Here is a 22383-nt window from a genome sequence, read left to right as displayed (position 1 = left end):
ATCTCTCCGGAGACCAGAACGCCTCTGCAGACATTGCACCCAACGTCCCTTTCAAAGGTGATGTTTGTCTCTTTCCTGGACAACACTCCCTTGACCCTGTTTCTCTCTTGTCTTCCTATTCTGTGGCTCTCTTGACTTTTTAAAAAAGTTTTCTCTGACTTTCCCCAAACTTGACCTCTTTATTTCTTCCATATTCGAGTGTGTATGTGTGAAAGACAGTTCGTATATACCTTTTAAAAGCCACATTGAGGAGAAGATTGAGTTTTCAGTCTTTGAGCCAGCCAGCCTATTGCCTGCAAGGACTTGATTAAAATACAGAGAAAAACACTTTTATCTAGACTTTAAAGAATTTTAATTAAAATCTAATAAAAATTTTAAAGTATATGTAATTAAAACCGCAAGCAATAAAAATTAATAAAACACTCACTTACACTGACTTAAAAACAGATTGTTCCTAATATAATTGTTTTGGTAACTAATCAAGGAAAGCTTTAGAATTATTGAATTTTTAAGCCCTGTCTTTGGGCAGGTCCTGAGGAGACCGCAGTAATTGATATATAGTAATTATAGTCAGATGGCACTATAAGATTCATGGAAAACAAATGAAAGTTGTGGCTGACTTATGGTGTGACTATCATAGGGATGTAAAGGCACAGTGATTATTATAACTTAACTGCCATTTATCGAGCCTCTACTAGATCTGAACTTAGGGCTTTCCAACTCCAAAATTTGCCTTTTTCCATTCTTTGGGGGATCATAACAGCGTTTCAGGTAGAAGATTTACAGATATTGAATTCTCATGTCAGACTGCCCAGTTCCAAATGCAAGGCTGCACTACCTAACAGGCCGTGGACCGTCTCAGTTTCCCATCTGTAAAATGGTGACGGTAATAGTGTATACATCCAGGTTACTACATATAAGGGTCAAATTAATAAATAGGCAGGACTTAGCACAGTAGCTGACACATCTCTCTCAATCGTTAGATACCGTTACTGTTCTGTTTAGATATTGTCACTCCCGCAGGCCACGCTGCCTCCGTGACTCAGACTGATGGAGGTTGGAAGCCCCTGCTTCCCACAGGGGCCGAGACCTCTGTCTGCCCAGCCACGCGAGCTCCACCGCCCTGAACCTTTCCGGGGACATACGGTCATCGGCACTTAATTCCCTTCTTTTCATCTCAGCCGTAATTAGATCATGAAGGAAGGTGCTGGAAAAGTGACACGCAGCCCCAGGCACCAGCCAGACCCCCTTTCTGCGGCCCCTCGAACGTCCTGCCAGAGGAAGGAAGGCCTTTCCCTTCAGCTTCATTCGCGTGGAGACGACCCTCTTGTTCCTAGGGACGGGTGTGTTTTCGGGGGAAAGGGCAGGAAAATTGGGGCACTGGGACACTTAGAGATTCGAGCTCTAGAATAACCTTCCTTCAAGATTAAAGGGCAGGTTTTCCATGATTTTCATTTATTGTTGGAATCATGGTGTCTTCAGTTCTTCTCACCTTCATCAGTTTTTCCGTAGATTTCTCCTCTGGTATATTCCTTCAACTTGTAAACAAAATTCTTTAAAAGGTCGCGACGAAACTTTGAGACCAGCCACAGTTTATCCGCACTGTGTATCTAAACATTAGCATCAAGACCTGGTGGCTTCCACTTGGCAGCTCTCAAAGGGAGAGACCAGATTTCAAAGTCTAACGTCATCTTTTCTGAGGGGGTCACTGAATGGATCAGTTAGTATTTGCTTTTCACTTTAGATTCCTTCTTATTTTTGTTATTTTTCTTAGATTGAGGCATGTTGTAAAATACACAGTTCTTACGTGTCTGTTGCAATGCGTTTTGACAATCTTACGCACTCATGTAATCCCCACCCGAAACAAGGTAACGTTCCCCTCGTCCCGCAGTGTCCCACGGAATGCCCCAGGTCCTGCTCTGTGCTCCGCTTCCAGGGCCTTGGGAGGTCTCGCTTTTCCCAGCTGCCTGCAGAGGTCAAAGCCTTGGTCCTCTTAAGCCAGGAAAGGGCCTGAGTGCCTCTGGGGCCTCCGGCTCTCCCGCCCTGCTTCCAGCTCAGGGAGGTTGCTTTCTTGCTCTTGGTGGAGACTCTGTGTCTAAGGCACGATTTCTCGCAGCGGCCTTGTCTAACCTCCAGCCTTCTAATTTAAAAAAATATATTTTTTACTGATTTTTTAGAGAGAGAGAGAGCAAGGGAGAGAGAGCGAAACATCAATGTGAGAGCGAAACATCAATCAGCTGCCTGAGGCTCGAGCCCACACCCAGGCCTGTGCCCTGACCGGGAATCGAACTGGCTGCCTTGCAGTGCACAGGATGACAGCCAGCCGCCCGAGCCACACGGGCCAGGCTCGCCTCCAGCCTTCTGTGCGCCGCCCGGCCACTTGGTGAGGACTGCGAGGCAGCTGGGCGGGCGCGGGCTCCCTCTGCCCGGGCCCCTTGGTGCTCTCATGGTGCTGTGGGCGGGCACTGAAACTCCTTAGAGACCTGGCTCCTCCCGCCCCCCTCCGTCGGCAGTGGCTTCCCTCCCACCTGCCGCAGCCTGTGAGCACCTTGGAACTTTGGGAATTTATTTAGGTTTCTTTGCCTCTTCATCTCTGGTAGATTTTTAAAAACTATGATTTTATAGCTTATTCAGCAGTGATGGTCTCCTGCAACTTTTTATATCTTTAATTTGTTTTGATATTTTACAATAATACATGTAATACAGACAACTGTAGCTCAAATGCATCCTGCCCGTCATAAAGTAAGATTGCAGATTACTGCAACCGGACTCACCCACTACAGGGAAGACCCTAAATGAGTGCAAGCGCTGTTTAACCTTGAGACTTCTATTTGTAGCATACCCTCATTTATATATGCTTTAAAAGGAACATATTTTACAAATCTGTCCTCAAAGAGAGCAATGTAGAATGTTTAATTTTTATTTTTTTTGGCTTATTTTACCTAGTGAAGCATCCTGTGTCTACATGGAGATGCTGTTAATCATGGGACTAAGAAGATTATAGTCTCATATATTCTGCCTGGCAGCCAGACATGAAAGCAAAAGTGCTTTGATTTGATATTCCTCAGGGCAGTTCTAGGAGGGAGCATTCATTTCAATAGGAAATGGAATGGCATATTGATCTTGTGCATAGCAACATCCTTATGGTTTTCTCTCATTGAGAAAGTCAAGCATAAAAACCATTCTGTCCTCAAACAGCCTTGAAGATTACATGCTCCTACTATTTAAAACCTTATGGAAAATGTAAAACATGCACTAAAGTAGAGAGAATAGTACAGTGAACCCACATACATGTCACCTAGCTTCAGAGACTGTCAGCGTTTTGCCCATGCTCTCTCATATATCCCCCACGTTTGTGTTTGGAGAGGATGCTATAGTATTTTAAATTTTGAAATTAATCTTTTAGTATGCATTCTACTTTTAAGAGTTAGAAACAGCCTAGCCAGGTGTGCCTCAGTGGTTGAGCATCGACCTAGGATCCAGGGGATCGTGGTTCAATCCCCAGTCGGGGCACATGCCTGGGTTGTGGGCTCCATCCCCAGTCAGGGGCGTGCAGGAGGCAGCCGATCAATGACTCTCTCATCATGGATGTTTCTATTTCTCTCTCCTCTTCTCCCTTCCTCTCTCTGAAATCAGTGAAGATATATTTTAAAAAAAAAAAGAAAAGTTAGAAACAAACCCACTCATTGTAAACAGGGTCTCTAGAAAATGAGATCCAGAAAAATAGATTAAAATCTTTTTCCATGAGATTGACCTCAATTAAGACCCCCAGGAACTTGGTCCCATTTCCTTTACATGGTTTTTTTCGTTACCCATTTACAATGTGCTTTGGCCCACCTGGTCCCCTCACTGTCAGTTCCTCCACATGGTGAGCACTCAATAAGTTTTGAATAAAGGGCGTATTGGATAAGGGAATGAAGCACTGTCTGTAAGCAAGAAAACATCTCTATCATTTCACGTACATGTGTATAGTTTTCACTTCAACCCGAATCTCTGTAAGAACGTCTAAGAACGTCAGTAAAACTTCCTGTGGGGATTGTTTTAATGCAGCTTACTTCTTTGGGAACTCTAGTTATAAAAAAGCACTCTGGCCCTGGCTGGGTGGCTTGCTTGGTTGGAGTGTTGTCCCATACACCCAAAGGTCCTGGGCACATATCTAGGTTGCAGGTTAGTCCCAGGTTGGAGCACGTACAGGAGGCAACCAACGGATGTTTCTCTCACATCAATGTTTGTTTTCTCTTTCTCTCTTTCCCTTCCTGTGTCTCTAAAACCAAAATCAATAAAAACATATCCTCAAGTGACAATTAAAAAAAACAAACATTCTGCTGATATCACAGAGCTGCGCTGAAATTATGGTACATTTTTGCTGATTTTAAAACAAAGAAATCTGTTACCTATTATGACGTCTAAACTTTAGATGTATTCTGCTGAAAACATCCATATGCAGAAATTTGAAAAACAAAGTGAGATATGATTAATTACCTCAAAAGCAGAGTTTGATAAAAAAGTAATTATGCAATTCAGATGTTCACAAGTTGAAGCTAATATAGAAAAAAAATATTTCAGGGAATGATTTAGAGTTTATTTTTGTTGTTGTTAAAAAAAAGTATAAGCATTTTACATGTTGAGCTCTGTAAAAATATAGGCCTCTTCCTGGCCAGAAAGTCTTCTTTTATATATATGATCTTTTATGACTATATTACTTGTATCAACATATCAAGAGAATGCACTGAATAGTAAAGGGTCTTGAGGATGCATTTGGTTTGAGGTAGAGCTCTTGCTCCCAAAGGACAGGAGAAATTTACCATTCCACACTTATTTGCAAGGTGTTCTCAAATAGCTCTTCTGTTAGCCCTGGTCCCAAGAGGAAGTCCAATACCGTGGCATCAGCAGGTTCAGTATCTGGTGAGGGGCTGCTTCTGAGTTCATAGACCGCCCTCTTCTCACTGTGTCCTCACATGATGGAAGGGGCAAGGGAGCTCTCCGGGGTCCCCTTTGTAAGAACACTAACCCCATTTATGAAGACTCCACCTTCGTGATCTAATCATCTCCCAAAGGTTCCACCTCTAAGTACCGCACATAGGGAATTAGGTTTCAACCCGAGTTTTAGGGGAGCCCAAATATTCAGTCAGTAGCACCCCATTAGTGCCGTCAGTACTTGGCTGCAGGAGGGTGTAACATTCCAGGTGAGGTAGGTCTTACGAGGCTGAAGGCAGTTATCTAGAGAAGGAGGCGGCTGTGAGCCGATGACGGCTAAAACTCCGAGCTACTGGGGGATGGGTGCCCTGGCTTTTTTCGCCATGAGCAAAGGTAGAAACGGAAAATGGGAACAGGAGTGAGCTGCTCTTGAGAAGTGCAACACTGACAGCATGACAGCAATTCATAAGATAGAAGAAATTTTGAAGATTGACCTTTGAACTTGAGGCCATATAGCCTAGGGATAGGTGGATGGATAGATACCCCATACACAGCTCCGCAGCCAGTCACGGCACATTCCAGCCACGGACGCTCACGGGGCAGGCCTGGAGTCAACAAGAAAAGAGCTGTATTTTATTAGGATGTGCAGTTGAAAAAGCAGCGTTCATCAAGATTGTATGGTTTGATTCCTTAAATTATCAACTCTAGTTATTTAGAAAAGAAATAGCTCATTTGTGAAAATGCTGGGTAAATGAGTAGTTAACCTAATAAAACTTTTAGAGCGTTAACCATGGGTCATCAGCTTGAAGCGTAAGGAGCTGCTCACTACAAAAGTAAGTACTTTTGAACAACAGACGTGTTTCAGAGAGTCTCACGTCTTGAGACTTAGGATATTATTGTGTGTCAGTTTACTCTCAGGAAGGTTGACAGGAAAGAAGGACTTGGTTTGTTTCTGTTGAACGCAGATGGGTGATTGTCAGGCTGTAGGTCAAACTGGGTAACGGACTGCGTCATTGTCATTGCCTTTTCAATAACTGTGGCCTCCTGGGCCCGCTGGCCTGTCACCCCATTAACATCTGCAGTCTGTCCCCGCGATGGTGACCTCCAGTCTGCTGGGCAGGAACTTTTAGTGCAATCGCTGTGCAGCCCGGCAAGCGTGGGCGCTGCTTTGGAGGCGTCAGTGTCCCCGGAAAGCCACTAATGTTTTCTTCACCCAGGACCACAACGCCACCTTGGACTGGGCGGCCCTGTCGAAGAAGGAGTGTCTGAAATACGGAGGAAGCCTGGTGGGAAACAACTGCGAGGCCGTCCCTGACATCACGCTCATGTCGTTCATTCTCTTCTTGGGCACCTACACCACCTCCATGGCTCTCAAGAAATTCAAGACCAGTCGCTATTTTCCAACCATGGTGAGTACTGGGCCCTAAGTCATTTTCCTGGAATTCACTGTCTCAGCAAGAGCACAATTTTATGTCAGGAAAAGGGCGCCTGTAATTGAACCTCTCCAGCAGAATCCTGCACATTTAAAACATTGCTTCCCAGCCTCGGTCCACACGCAGGCATCTTTTTGAAATAATTATAGTTCAGCTTTGAAAAACCTTCCAAGGATTTTGCTCACAGAATTCTGTCATAATTTCTGACTGCAATAATTCTGACTGTACTATAATGAAGATGGCGGACATATTCTGTGTAAAAATTCCCAAGTTGAGAAAATACCTTTTGAACCCATAGTGTGTGAGCACGTAAGCAAAAACTCGTTTCATAGTAATCAGGAATTTTGACAGAGCTTCTAGCTCATCAGCTGTCCATGTGAGTAATTTAGTAGTTAAATTATGGGCCCTGGGAGAAAAAACCGCGTTGTTACACAAGTATTGGTCTAAGATATGAGTGTTATCTTAGCCAAACCTTCCATCCCGTAGTGATGAATGTCCTAGTACGGAAAAACAGATAATTGGGCTGAGTTGTGCAGACATCCTGTCTCCCATTAATATGCTTGGGTGAAGGTAAAGTCACAACTGTGATTCTTTGAGACAGTACAAGATAAGATCAACATTTAGTTAATGGCATTTTGGTGTGTGTGTGTGTGTGTTTTAACCTGAAGAATAAAACTAAGATAATCCTTTGTTTCACAGTTCAATTCCCAGTGTTTAGGATGTCAGTAATTCTTAGGTAATCTTGATTATACCTGATTTTTATCAGTGAACTGCTCTGTACTGGAATTTCATGAAGTCTTTCCTCTTGTGTTTTGTGTACAAGGAGTGGAAGAACTTTTAAAGGCATGAGATGCAGTTGATGAAGTTCCTTTTTTCAATACTTAGGAAATGGAACTTAAAATTAATATTTTACTCTCACCTAGGAAATTTTTTTACTCTGATTCTTCTGATAAAATAAAGGGAAGGGTTGGTCATTGTCTTAGTCTCTCGAGCTACTATAACAGATTGCTATAAACTGGGGGCTTATAAACAACAGAAATTTATTGCTCACAGTTCTGGAGGCTGGGAAATCCAAGATCAGGCACCGTTGGGTGAGGGCCCTCTTCCTGGTTCATAGCTGTCACCTTTTTGCTGTGTCCTCTCATGGTAGAGGGGCTAGCAATCTCTTTGGGAGTCTCTTTTGTAAAAACACTAATCGCTTTATAAAAGCTTCACCCTTATGACCTGAGCACCCTTTTAAGGCTCCACCTCCTAATACCATCTTTTTGGGGGGTTAGAATTTCAACATATGGATTTGAGGGGGACACACATTCAGACTACAGTAATAATGAAATATTTCAAGCTAGCTGGCCCAAGGAATGAAAACTTTCTATGAAGTAGAAAGAAGTGTTCCACGTAGTCTGCCTAAAATTAACATCACAAACTGGTGGTTGATGGCAGCATTCAGCCCCCAGCCATTCTTCGTTTGTACACACACACACACACACACACACACACACACACACACACACACTCTCACACTTGAGGCCTTAGGGAATCTGGACTTCGCAGGCAGTTATTGTCCTCACAACTCTGTATTGTCTGGGACTTGGCTACTTCACACATTCAGATTGATGCCTGTCCCTAAAGACCGTTGAGCTTGTAACACATTCACACACTGGGAAATATGCTTACTGCACCCACCTCTTCAGGGGTGTAAGTTTCCTGTAGAACAGATTCCCGAGGAAAGGTCATTTAGGATGACTTCTCCTCTATTGAGGTTTTCTTAATTATTAATTCATGGACATCTTGGGAATCATCACCCACTCTCCGAAGTCTGATACTATTCAGGCATAGCAAGTAGAAAAATGAAAGATCTGTGAAGTGCTTGAAAGTTGTAATTAGCAAAATAAACGAATTTCAACCTTAAGATGAATAGAGATCATTTTAACTATGTAGACATCACTTTTTTCTTCCAGCAATAATTTCCAAATTGAAAATAGCTCTTCAGACTTAAAGAAATTTTGCCCTTATGAGCGTCCAAGCAGGTAGTTTCTCAACCATTGATAAATGCTCTTGGGAAAGTCATGAGTGTGTGAAAACAGAATGATAGATTGTAGTTACAATTCCTGTTAAGAAGGTTCTCAGCATAGTTGAGAACTGTATATACCAAATCACACAATACACGGAGGAGAAAGCATATGCGATTTCCAAGGAGCAGTGTTCAAGTGTGTGGGCTTCCCTGCTCTCCTCTCCCTTACTACTGCACATGTGCAGCTAAATAGTAACAATACGTACATAAGTTCACACACACATGCATGAATAATAAGAATTGCTCATTTGCCAGCAGTTATTGGAGCTGTCATTTAGAAGGATGGTCTCTATAGGTAGGAGCAGATAGGTTTATAGATTCTTACATATTATATTCTACAATTGAAACTAACTGCTTAACCCCTGGCCAGTGTTGCTCAGTGGTTGGAGCATCAGCCCGTGGACTGAAGGGTCTGGGGTTTGATTCTGGCCAAGGGCATGCACCTCAGTTGCAGGCTTGATCCCCGGCCCCAGTCAGGGCACGTGCGGGAGGCAACCAATCGATGTGTCTCTCTCACATATATGCCCCCCCACTTCCACTCTCTCTGAAAACCAATGGAAAAAATATCCGCGGGTGAGGATTTAAAAAAAATCCAATAAAAAACAACGTTGGTATGAGCTGTTAGTGAGTTATACTCCTATTTATTCTTCACATATCAATTAGCAAAAGGTTGGATGCAGACTAGGTACTCAGTACTTGTTGCCTCATGGAAACCAGTCAAGTAGAGATAAATGCTGCACTTTATGAAAAGAGCACAGTTGTAAGAATCCAGAAGCTGTAGATTCTAGTGCCACTGACTAACATGGACCCTTTCAGAGGTACCTGTGGACATTAGTTACCACACCTATTAAGGGAGAGCGTAGCTAGATGGCAGTTAAGATCCTTTAAACCTAGAGTAATCCATAATTTTTAAGAGAGTTTTCTGATGCCTCCATCTCCTAAATGAAATAAATTCTCTGTATTAAACCAGTTTTTATAGTAATGATCAGGACTCACACATTTCCAAAAATTAATTATCTACATCTTTATGCCAGGTTCACTTTTGTAGCTGCTACCAGCCTCTCTGTGGATGGTCCACAGTTGTCATGTCGCAAAGTCAACATGTGGTTTTTCTTCCCACATTGGATGTGCTCACCTTCCTGTATTCCTTATCTCAACTAATGATATCACCTCTCCTCACAGCCACCAAGATCAAAATCTTAAAATCATATTTGTTATATCAGTCAGAGTCCCAGCAGGAAGTAAATGATACATTCAAATTACGATCATTAGAGAGGTTTAATAAAAGCATTATTCACAAAGGTGAGGTTAGGCTTAGGGAAACCACAGGGAGAGTGTAGTGTCCAGTGCTAGTAGCAGCGGGGTTGTTACTGTCCCTGGCCCGAAGGTATGTGGGAGGGGAGTGGCTGCTGGAACCTGGAAGGAGAGAGAAGGGTAGAGGGCTGTCTTAGAGGCACTGTGACCTTAGGCAGAGAGATTTAGCCAGCGCGAGGCCGCCTCACTGGGATACAGCTAAGGGAATCAATACTCCGATCGCTCTTCCCTCTGATGGCCTGTCCAGGCTGCCATGGACTAAACCCAGCTGGAATCCAGAGAGCCAGGGAGCTCATTGTAGACCCGCAGGTCAGCCTCCCAGTGCAGAGAGCTTGGTGGAAAGGCATAGAAAATAGGTCTGCTCTGACAAATGATGATATTCACTGCATTTGCCTCTCCAAGGTGTTTTTTCTTAATCAAATCAAAACCTCATCCCAGTCCCCTTGATTGTCCTGCTATAATCTCTCTCCTGTACACTTACACTTCTGTTCCCCTCGTTCAGTTCCTCGTTACTTTTACCTAGACCAGAGTCAGTTACCCACGAAGCCACTTGCAGTCCATCCGTCTGAACACTTAAGAGGAAAGCGTTCGCCTTTGCTAGCTTGGCTTCAGGAATTTAATGTGTGTATCAGTCACTTCCAGAATGTCCCAGTGCTCAGGAGGCGTGGGTGGAATCCCAGGACTGCACTGACTGAGTCCCTCACGCCCCCGTTCTTGTTGGGGGCGTGTCAGTCTGCTGTCCCACGGCTCCTGGTCTGCTACAGCAGCCCCAAGTCCTCAGTCAGAGCCTTTCAGTGTCGAAGCTGCCGGTAGGGGCATCCCAGCGTAATCTGTGATCTTCTGTGGCAGATGGCTCAGGGCATTAAACATAAAATGTTCTTCCAGAGTCCCCTACCAACAAGTGACACCATATGCGTGGAACAAAAGTGCCATCACGGCGTAGCTGGTGGCAAAATGAAAGCAGAAGCTTAAAAACAGAGCAGAATTGTGATCAGTAGAATTTATAAAGCTATATATAGAGCCCTTGGAATTAGACAGAATAATTGGTACTTTAGTGTGTCAAATTCATATGGCCAGCTGATGTATGTAATTGGCAAGAAAATGCCTTTCTTAAGGAACTGTTTGATTTTCTCTTTCCTCTTAAAATAAGTTAACAATTCTAATCCTCACGTGAACTGATGTAATGGTAAGATTCTTTGTAAATACACCTCCTGGTCATAATAGTCATTTAAATAAATAAAATCAGTAGATTCCAGGTGACATCAACAGCTATGAAACCTTCTATGCTTTATTTAGATGACACTTGAGCAGAATGATCTTCGATGTCTGTATTTAAAAAAAACCACAGTATTTTATATAGTTTAATTAGTATGTTCATTCAGTATTGAAAAAAATTATTGTAACTCTGCTTTACGCAATAACTAGATGGTAGAGATACAAAGACAAGTTAATTCAGGGGCCTAGCACATAGTCGGAACTTTATATTTGTTGAATAAGTTAGATTTTGGGGTTTTCAAATGAGAATGACTCGTTTTGATCCTTCTGCCCCATTCATGCTTGTCTCCTGTGGGACCCCACTTGGATGCCTTCTTTGACTTAAGGAAGCTGATGGTGGTCTTTGAGGACTGGCTTTATGGATGAGATAAAAGTATAGGGCCTCAGAAACTTCAGAGAAAACATAATGAGCATTTTAGTTAGGTGATGCATTTGGTTTTTATCCATATAAAACACAGGAGAGTCTAGAGTCCCACAATTGGCTTATATTTTTGGAAACATGATTTTTGTTTGACATTTTGTCCTGTGACAATTCTATTAAAGTTGGATGTGTTTAGTTTATAAATAACTCTTTATAAAAAGTTGACATCTCCATTCTGTTTCCTTTTTCTCTCAGAAACTTTTTTGATGAATGGTAAAAACTGTCAAACAAAACAAGGAATATATCAAGAAGTAAGAAAGAATGGGCATGTATTCTACGTCTAGTGTTACTAATACTGGGTGGCATTTGGCTGGTTAATGCAGAAACATCAGACCACATCATGCCATTGAGACCCATTCAGAAAATGACTGCTGTCAGTGAAGGAGAAACAGATTCTCAAATTCTTGTTATTTTGTACCAAGGAAAGTAATCTTTAAAGTCAAGGACACTTGTTTTTAATTCCGAATTATTTTTCATATTTATTTGCTTAACAATGACAAAAGGATATTTAGTTATAAATACACTATAATCTAGTAAACATTTAACAAAGATTATAACTACTTCAGTTCTTATGGACATTTGACCAAAAACAAAAGTACTCAACTTGAGTCCTGAGAAAAATAAGGTGGGAGCATTGTTTGCCTCAATCATTTTGTGAGGGTTTCAGTGGTGGCATACAGGTAGTCTGTGGGTAGAAGAAGTAATTAGACCGTGGTACCTTGTTGGTCCTAAGCACTTTCAGCTCACCTGTTCATCATAGAAAAGTTACCAGGATTGAAATCAGTCCATTAACACAAAATGGTCTTGTACTCCATTTCCAGATTGTCTAATTTATACATATGACTTACTAATTGTTCCTTTAAAATTTTTTAATTTTTGTACCTTAACATAAATTATAAAACCACCTCTGTAAGCCCTAGAAGCCTTTAGTATAATGATTAGTGGGGGACATACAAAAAGACCCTATTAGAGGGTCAGGAAACTTTGACAGTTGGGCCTTAATCACTGAATTTAGTGTTAGGACTTGACTACCAGCTAGTCCATTGTTGCCTCCTACTTCCTGAGCAGTGGTCATCTGTGACCTGCTTGAATGCCTTTTGGAGGAGGAACTTCCAGTCTCCCAAGGCATTCCTGGCAGAAACACAAACCTGCCTCCTGCCACCTCTGTCCTCGGGGTCTGCTGCTCCCCTCTGAAGCTACACACACACAGCACATTTAGTGGTTTTTTCCTATGACAAATTTCACATCTTCGAAGACAGTTTCTTCCCACAACTTCTTGAGGCCTACAGTCATTTTTTTTTTTAATGTGATGTGCTTTCCGAGTCCTGTTCCTCTGGTTATACTTCCCTGGATCAACTCCAGATTTTCAGTTTCAGCTTAGACTGTAGTGACCATGTTGGGGCATTGTATTTCCCATGCGATTTGCTCATTTGCTTCTGGCACACACTCATTTGGTTCCTTGTTCTACCGCTCAGTTTTAAGGCAGGATGGGGGAAGAGGCCTGATTGCCGACGTCTCCTTAGCATCCCTGCTGACCCACTTCATTGGGCCTGCTCCCCTCTGTTCCATGCTTGGAAAAACTTCTTTTTCTGGTAGATTTCCGTTGGCAAGTTCTAAGCCCCACCCAGATAAATTGTCCAGTTGAATTCCCTTCTTTGTTCCCCAAAATCTCTCTGACCCTGGAACTTAAGACATTAAAATCCTGGAGTCTAAATCAGACTTTCCTTTTATTGAATTCTAATTATAGTAGGTATTATTGACTCAAAGTATGGTGAGTTATGATTGCTTTACTGATATCAGTGCTTATTTCTTTTACAGTGCTTCAGAGTGTTGGCTTCTAGGGGGTCAAATTTCAAAATTTTTATGGTATGGGGTGTCTTTTCACGATTGCCAAAGGCACATATTTGTCTGGCATGCTTTTTCCCCCATCTAGAGTAAATGCTTTTTTACACAGTTGTTTTTAGCATTTTCCAAGCACCACGATCACGAGAGGACTTGACATCGCAAATTAATATTTATTGAGGCCCCACAGGGTGCCTGCTGCTGTGCTTGTCTCTGTAACAGCTCCACCCATCGGGAACTGCTCTGCAGGCTCACAGCCTTTCCCCTAGTTAATGCAGGAGCAGCTGCAGGCCGCGCAGTGAAAACCAAATGTCCTCTCGGCTTCAGAGGAAACAAATTCATTTTTGCCCCTGTAAATTAGCTAGCTTCTCACTGTGGTGTCTCTATGATTATGACTCTCTTAATAATTAATACAGTAACATCCTTCATGAAGAGTATGTTTATAATAGCTTTATTAAGTTGTTTTTGCCCAAGAACAAGAGAACAGCTTATGGTTATTTGAATTTCTCTTCCAATCCACTTAATTTCTTCTTTGCTCTGGTAGTTTATTTATGCTGGTTGTTTCTTACTAGATTAATTGAGATATTTTGCAATTAATTCTGTAGAGGACAGAAATATTTTTTCTTTTCGTGACTAAAAATGGTAAACAAAAATAAAAGAGCTCAAAATGAGTCTGACAGAAAAGAGTCTTAGTTGAAACATACTTCGCTTTTCCTCATTCATGCATGGAGGTAGGACTTATGGTATGTTGTAGCACCAAACTCTTCTTTATGGCAAGCCCTTGCGATATACGTTATCTTTTAAAAATTTCTGGTATCTTTCATTTTTTCAGTTATAATTAACATTTAATATTTTATTAGTTTTAAATGTACAGGCATAGTGGTTAGAAATTTATATAACTTATGAAGTGATCGCCCCAAGTCTAGCACTCATGTGCCACCATGCATAGTTATTACAATATTGACCCCCTACGCTGTGCTTGACATCCCAGTAACTATTTTGTAGTTGCCAATTTGTACTTATTAATCCCTTCACCGTTTTCCCCCAACCCCCCAATCCCTCTCCCCTCTGGCAACCATCAGTTTGTTCTCTATATCTGTAAGTTTGTTTCTGTTTTGATTGGTTGCTCATTTTGTTTTTAGATTCCACATATAGGTGAAATCATATGGTATTCGTCTTTCTCTCTCTGACTTATTTCACTTAGCATAACACCCTCTAGGCCCCTCCATGGTGTTGCAAATGGTAAGATTTCATTCTCTTTTACGGCTGAGTAATATTTAATGGTCTACGTGTATCACATCTTTTTCCAATTGTTTATTGATGGACACTTAAGTTGTTTCCGTATCTTGGCTATTGTATATGAAATGTCGTTCTTTGTGTCTTGTTATAGCCATTGTTTTAAAGTCTATTTGCCTGATAAAAGTATTCCCACCTCAGCTTTTTTAAAATTTCCATTTGCATGAAATACCTTTTCTCATTCCTTTACTTTCAGTCTGTGTGTATCTTTTGATCTGAAGTGAGTCTCTTGTAGGCAGCTTATCTATGGCACTTGTTTTCATCTCCATTCAGTCTCCCTATGTCTTTTGATTGAAGCATTTAATACATTTACATTTAAAGTAATTATTGATAGGTATGCAGTTATTGCCATGTTATTATTCATATTTTTTATTTTTTTCTTAAAGAAGTCCCTTTCACATTTCTCGTAATACTGGTTTTGTAGTAACGAACTCCTTTAGCTCTTTTGTGTCTGGGATGAGTTATCTTATTTGTGTTTCACTTAGACTGTAATAGTTTATATTCGAAGGATATGGAAGCTTGAGCCTGGAGATACTGAACATTTGATTGGATAGTCACCTATTAGGATGTTCGTCCAAGCTAGGTTTGAGTCTCTAAATTCACAGGATTGGACATGAAATCTTGTAAAACTTTGGCATTTCTAATCATTACCAGTAATAGCTAGTAGTGAATTAGGAACTATACATTTCTAATTTAATTTCTTTAAATATGTATATGACACATAAAAGGATGCTGTTTTGTAGTGTTTGAAAGAGATCAAGTTTGATGAAAATGGAATCAAGTTTTGAAACAAGAAATGGAAGGAAGTTCGCATATGTTTGTTTTCTAAATGTGTTTGCAGGTGTGAGAAGGGCTCAGAGGGAGCCATTCTTCCTAAAGTCAGACTCAAAGCTCCAGTTACACAGGTCCTAGAGTGTATCTAATAAGCTCTGCGTACTCAGTGCTTGACAGTTTTAGGATACTTCCCAGTTCTGCTGTCAGTTTTGCCTTGCTGAAATTAAACTTCCTTTTTAGTATAGCATAGGACCCGAATAGCGTGCCAAAAACAGCACCCCTACCTGCCTTCTCCAATTAGGAGATTCAGAGTGGAATACAAAAGTGGCCTGGGAAAAATCAATTTCCTTGACTATGAAGTTCAAACTGGACCCAGTATCTTAGAAATGAATGTCTTACAATAAACACTCCCCAGGAGTGAATTCTGCTGTAACTGAACTGAATTTTACAATTTAAAGGGAAGGAAGGGGAAACAGAAGTGTATTATACAGAACATATCACCCTGGCTGTGCTCTTTAATGAGGTGAAGCAGTATTATTATAAGCAAAACTGAGTAGCTTTTTTCCGCCCTCCATAAATTGTAAGAAATGTAATCCTGAAATTTATTAGCATTTGTCCTTTTAGCTACTTTTATACTTAAAATTCAGTAGTGCCACACTTGACCAGAATGCCATCACCAGGGGGCTCTTTCAGGTTTATATACTGAAATATAAAATTGGGAAATAATTACTAAAACAGATAAACTATTTATATTAGTTACTAGTTTCCCATGGCTGCAATATCAAATTACTACAAACACAACAGCTTAAAACAACACAAATTTATTGTCTTGAGATGTGGGGGTTGGAAGTCTGAAATGGGTCTAAATGGGCTAGAATCAGGGTGCTGGCAGGGCTGTGTTCTTTCTGAAAGCTCTGGTGGAGAATGTTTCCGTGCCTTTTCCGACTTCTAGAGACCGCCCACTTTCTTGGCTCATGGCCCCTTCCCTCCGTCTTCAGAGCCAACAGCGGCCCGTCAAGTCTTTCTCACATTGCGTCACTGCCACGGACTCACCTGCCTCCCTCTTTCACTGATAAGCAACCTCTGATTTCATTGGGCCCATCGTAATAATACCAGATCATTTCTCCAATCTCAAGGTCAGCTGATTAGCAGCCTTAATTCTCTCTGCAGCCTTAGTTTTCCCTAGTCATGTAACGTACATGTTCACAGGTTCCCGGAATTAGTGCATGGCCATCTGTAGGGCGTGTTATTCTACCTACCACGTTGTCTGACCTAAGTTTGAACATGGTTATGTTGGGTGATACCTTGCCAGTGTCCTGAGCGGGCCAAGCGTAGGAGCAGGAAGGTGAGCAGGAAGCCAGGCGACGAGCCCATGCGAGGTGAGGGGGTGGCTCGGGCTAAGGCGGGCATAGCAGCGGCGGGGGCGGGGGAGCAACGGGACCTGCGTATTCTGAAGGTAACTGGCTGGCCTGTTGGGTGTAGAATGTGAGAGAAAGAGAAGAGAGTCACGGGGATTGCCCAGAATTTTTGGCCTAAACACTAGGAAAAAATAAGCTGCCATTAATTAAGATGCAAAGAAGCACAGGTTTAGGGCTTCAGCGTTCAGTGTATGGGAAGCTGAGAATGCCTCCTTTGAAAAAAAGAAAAAAAGGAGGAGCACTGTCCTTTCAATAACAACTGTTTGAATATCTGGTATATCTGCCTTGTCAAGAAGGCGGATTTCCTGGATAAGAATTAGGAGGAAGATAAAGAAAAGATGACTTTTATTTTTTGCCTTTGCAGTGACTTCTGTTATTCCAGGGATTTATGAGCCACTGGACCAGAGAGGTGGTTGTAACATCCTAATATATCCCTAAAACTGCTTCCCAGGACCGTCTTTTGTCAGATCATCCTGAACTGCCTGTGTCAGCACTTACGTGCACAAAACTTGAGAAACGGGTGTTTCCAAATATACCGCACTAATGCATGGTGTTAATAATAGAGGGAATTGTGACAGGGAGGAATATGGAACTCTCTCAGCTGTCTTCTCAGTTCTGTATCTCAAACTGTGCTAACAAAGGGTTGATTAAAAAAAGAAAGAAATGGAGTTTTCTCTAATATTGAGTCCTTAGGAAATACCCTTTCTGTAGAAGTTAGCTCTGAGTGGCAGTTCCATGTTATTAACTGGGTTTTTATTTCTTGTTTCTGGTATTTGAAGATTCCTTTCAAAGACTTCCTGACAGTGGGATTATTTAGTTATTCCAGTGGTATTTGCAGCTAAAGAGGCCTTGTGGAACTTGAAAAAACAATAGTTAACATATATTAGGAGAGGTTATTATATTCCAGGTGTTCTGTTAAGCACTTCCATGGCTTATCCTATTTAATTCTTAAAACAAACCGATGAACTCTTTAGGGATTATAGTGGTGCCTCAGTTTTCGAATGTCTCCGTTGACGAACATTTCGGGCTACGAATGCCGTAAACCTGGGAGTAAATGCTTCGGTTTTCGAACCCGCCTCGGGAGTCGAACATGCCACGCGGCTTCTGCTGAGGGCAAGACCCTGAGGCCCAGCTGTCGGCTGTGGATCCCTCGGTTTTTGAACGTTTCAGACCTCCAAGCGGTCTTCCGGACGGATTGCATTAGAAAACCGAGGCACCGCTGTATTTTGGCTACATTTTGCAGGTGGAGTAATTGATGCTAAGGAAGGATACGTGTTCACAGATAGGAAATAATGGTGCTGGGGTTCCAGCCCAGGTAACCGGACTGTACAAACTGCTTCTCACCGCTGTGCCTTATTTTCTCCCCAAGCTGATCCGTGCCATCTATTTGTGCTTGAAATGATTGTGTGTGATTGGAGTTAACTTGCCCCTGAAGGGCCCCTTAGCTGGCTTTCCTCTCCTCTGTGTGTACTTCTCAAGAAAGCTAAACATAGCAGAGTCCAGCTCTCCAAGAAGGAAAGGTGCTTCTGGCCAAAAGGGCCATCTGTGATCCTGCTGCTTGGTCGCACCAAGCTCCTGACACCTGGAGGTGGTCCAGAATCGAGCCCTGCCCAGCCTTCAGCACACCCACGTCATTAAGTAATTTCGTTCTTCACTTTGGGTTCCGTCGGACACCTGATCACAGTAGTCCCGCTACTCTTTTAAGACCCTCCCTCCTGAGAACTGTGCGGCTACTCAGCCCATCACCGATCTGCCTTCATCTGCAGCACCAGAAAACTGACTGCTCACCCTGAGATCACTTGATAACTGCTCAGTCAGCTGTGGTTTTATGTAGGAGCAGGCTTCCTGCGTGCGGCTTGACTGTGAGCTTCATGAGGACGTGCATTGTGCCTGTTTTGTTCACTGTGACTGATATTCCTAGTGCCAAGCGAAGTATTAGGTACCCAGTTCTTGTGGAATGACCAGATTATGCATTACCATGTGCACGCACCGTATGGGGAAACTCAGGTGGCTTTGCTCTAGTCATGCTCTTAGGCGGTTGTCTGTGCCACTAAGCACCGCGGAGGAACTGCCAAACAACTAAACAGCCCTGCGCTCCCCCACTCACTTAGAAAGGCCATTCCGCACCCCTCCGTGGGAGAGGCTTGGGTTTCCTGCCACATCCCATAAAGCCCCGCCCCTGTCCTGACCAGTGGCGGGTACTTCGGGAGTTTGAAGCTTGTTGATTAACGGCAATCACACTTAATAGTGGAGAACGGATACTTCACATGTAGGAGATTTTAAGGACTAACCTAAAGTGAAAAATATTTTCTTTGAAAAAGTTAGTGAAGCCATCACGTTTCCATCTGCCATCACTTTCCGTTTCTCTGGGGTCTTGAGTCCGGTCAGTGGACTGGAACTTGTGTATGATTTTGTACAGATTTTTATAGTAAGAGGCCTTGTCCAGGCCTCTTTTGTGCTGCATACAGGAAGAGTGGTATACAGGGTTTCAGGGGCATATTGCCTTTGATTCCCGCCCCCCCATGCACGCGCACGCACTTGATAAGACTGTAGCAACTTATCACTTTGATCCATGTAATAATTCTAGGATGCAATGTAACTGTCGTCATTCTCATTTAATGAGTTGATGTTTAAGCTCATAAAAATTACATAAAATGTGTACGATTACATTACTAATTCAAAGCTCTTTTTCTGAGACTAGATTATTACTGGCAGGTGAGAAAGTGACACAAAAACAACTTAAAAAATAATCTCTCTACGGTGAGACACCTCCCTTCATTTGTCAACGAAGCTGTTATTATAAACTGTTAGAAAATGCAGAATTCTTCATTCAGCACACACATGGGCATGTATATGGGTCCAGCGCTGAACAGTCCCTGGTTTCCTTTCATTTTTCCAGGCAAGAAAACTGATCAGCGATTTTGCCATCATCTTGTCCATTCTCATCTTTTGCGTAATAGATGCCCTGGTAGGCGTGGATACTCCAAAGCTAATCGTGCCAAGCGAGTTCAAGGTAGGTGAACTGTCCTTGGGTCATTCCTGGAACTCTGGCTTTCTCTCCTTTCCCCTACTCTAGTTTGTCATCTCTCTCCTTAGTTTTGTACAATTGTCCATTTATTTACATATTTCTAAAATATTCTCTTGCTAGGCACATGTATTTATTTTGTCTGTTTCTTTATTAAAATTAAGCACCCGAGTAGGGTCAAAATGCAAAGTTCACATTATATTGATTTTTATTGAAAAATACCGTGTAACATTACCAACTCTGCTTTATTCTTTTAGAGTATTTTAAAATATCCAAAGTATTTTCATACAGCTTATCACTTTGATCCATATAATAATTCTAGGACTCAATGTAACTATCGTCACCCTGATTTTATGAAGTTAATGTTTAAACTCAAAAAAGTTAAGTAAAATGCCCACAGTTACATTACTAATTCAATGCTCTTTTCCTGCTACCAAACTACCTACCACATATGTACACATTTATGTATAATGTGCATTTTAATTATTACAAAGAAGTTACAGGAATTATCCTTTTTATGGCCATGTTGGTATGTGCAGGCCCAATGGCTAAAATTTACATTTCAGTCATTATTAAATATCCATACCCAAGTTTCTATGATAAGATTTGTACCTATTTCCTAGAACACTCCTAACCTCTCTCCATGGAGACCATATGCTTGCTAAGAAAAACTAAATTAACTATAGTTTTAGCTTAATAACTACTCAGTGAGGAAGGGATATCTGTGTTACAGCAAACAGAATATCTTTGCATTGTCTCCGCCATCACTTACTCGTCAGCAGAGACAAGCTCCTGTGCACTTAATCCTTAGCTCCTGTAAGCCGGCAGTTGTGGGTGTGTGCCTCGAGTCAGGCCTACGCTGGAGGTGTGTAATGCATCCATGGCAAGACCCGTTTCTTCCCTTATGAGCTCACAACCTGTAAAGGTAGTAAAATGTGGGTCGATTCAGTGATGGAGTTATGAGCAAGTAGATGAAAAACAGAAATATCTTCAGAGGAGAAGTGAGACTTTTTTGATAGTAAATATGGAGGAAATAATGCACAGATAGGATTTTATTTTAGTTTATTTGCATTGTTTAAAGTTAGAAAAAAGGAAAGGGAATTTTTTCTTTTATAGCAGAGATGTATGATCTGCTGACAGAGGATAGATTGGGAGCGAGAAGAATAACTATTTTTTATTTTCATTTTCTGTGGTATTTCTGAAGATTTAATCAGTTATTCTGGGTTCTTTTTCATATATAAAACAAGAAACACCGGAGTGTTCAAATAAGTTCGAGTATAACACATAACAATATCTGTAGCTTTTTGTCCATTGCACTGGGAAGTGATTACAGTTTGGCGCCTGAGAAACAGTCTCAGTGTAACTGCTGAAGCCCACGGGCGAAGCTGAAGTTCGCGTGGTTCCGTGGTTCTTCCCTCTCTGCTGAGCGTCCCGCCGGGTGTTTCTCAGGCCCGGCCTTCGCCTTGCATTGCTCCCCTCCACCTGAGCCCTCGCCTTGGCTCGTTCCCCCGTCGTGTGGGTTCTGAGTCGCCTCCGTTTCAGCACTGCCTGGGGGATGACCCCGCCGGGCCTCGGGTGGGGGCCGCCTGCCGTGGCCCTGGCCCCGTGCGGGGGGCCCGCGCTGACGGGCCTCTCTCCTTGCAGCCCACGAGCCCGCACCGCGGCTGGTTCGTGGCGCCCTTCGGAGGCAACCCCTGGTGGGTGTACCTGGCGGCCGCCATCCCCGCGCTGCTGGTCACCATCCTGATCTTCATGGACCAGCAGATCACCGCCGTGATTGTGAACAGGAAGGAGCATAAGCTCAAGGTAGGTGCCCCCGCGGGTCCCGCCGCCTCCTGCTTCCTCCGAAGCCCCGAGCGCCAGCGCTGATGCAAAACCCCGCCGGCTGGCCCGGGGGCTGCAGCCGGTGCTCCTCCAGGCTCGGGGCCGGCTCACCTGGCGTGGGCACAGCTCCGTGCGGTGCTTCAGGGGGGTTTCCTTTAAACGGAAGGTGTTTCGCCTTGTGCTTCCTTGGCCACCGAGGAGAGCGATACAAACGGCTTTCCCTCGGCCGCCCTCGCCCTACACCCGACCTTCACGCGGCAACCGTCTTTCCTGAAGACAGTGACCGGTGCTTGCTCCCAGGCTATTGAGATGTGGCAACGCGGACAACCGTGTGCTGGTCGCCGGAGGGCAAGGGGGCCGGGGGGCAGTGCAGGGTGGCGGGTCAAACACAGTGACAAACGGAACTAGACTTGGGGTGGTGAGCGATGCAACACAGAGGGAAGGTACCGACACTCACACACTTGAAGCCCATATAATTTTATTAACCCAATACATTTAATTTAAAACTTTAAAAAAAAGAAACTGTTGAGATAAAAATGTGCATTTTCTTCTTTAATTGGTTGCTGGTGAGTTATGTTAATATATTTTGTATTGTTGAACCAACCTCGCAACCTGGTAGAATATAGTTTCTTTTTTATACATAGTTGGATTTGGTTTGCATATATATTTGGGGGGGCAGGGGGTTTTTGCATCTCTGATTAAGAGTGACATCGGCCTGCAATTTTCCTTTTTTATAGTGTCCCTGTTCGATTTTGGTATCGGCTGTATACTAG

At 42.7% G+C, this 22383-nt stretch overlaps 1 protein-coding gene across 1 annotated transcript in view; it reads left to right on the top strand.

The window, feature by feature from the left end:
- The window catches only part of SLC4A4 (solute carrier family 4 member 4), a 249657-nt gene that overhangs the window by 193418 nt on the left and 33856 nt on the right, over positions 1 to 22383 (top strand). Inside the window, exons 15-17 of the mRNA XM_016207089.2 lie at positions 6135 to 6326; positions 19661 to 19774; positions 21431 to 21592. Coding sequence (XP_016062575.1) covers positions 6135 to 6326; positions 19661 to 19774; positions 21431 to 21592 — 468 coding nt within the window. The remainder of the gene's footprint in view (positions 1 to 6134; positions 6327 to 19660; positions 19775 to 21430; positions 21593 to 22383) is intronic.

Source organism: Miniopterus natalensis, chromosome 1 (assembly GCF_054644295.1).
Source record: "Miniopterus natalensis isolate mMinNat1 chromosome 1, mMinNat1.hap1, whole genome shotgun sequence".
Taxonomy (NCBI): Eukaryota; Metazoa; Chordata; class Mammalia; order Chiroptera; family Miniopteridae; genus Miniopterus; species Miniopterus natalensis.
Note: the sequence above shows the minus strand (reverse complement) of the source record. Positions and strands in the feature narration are given on the sequence as shown.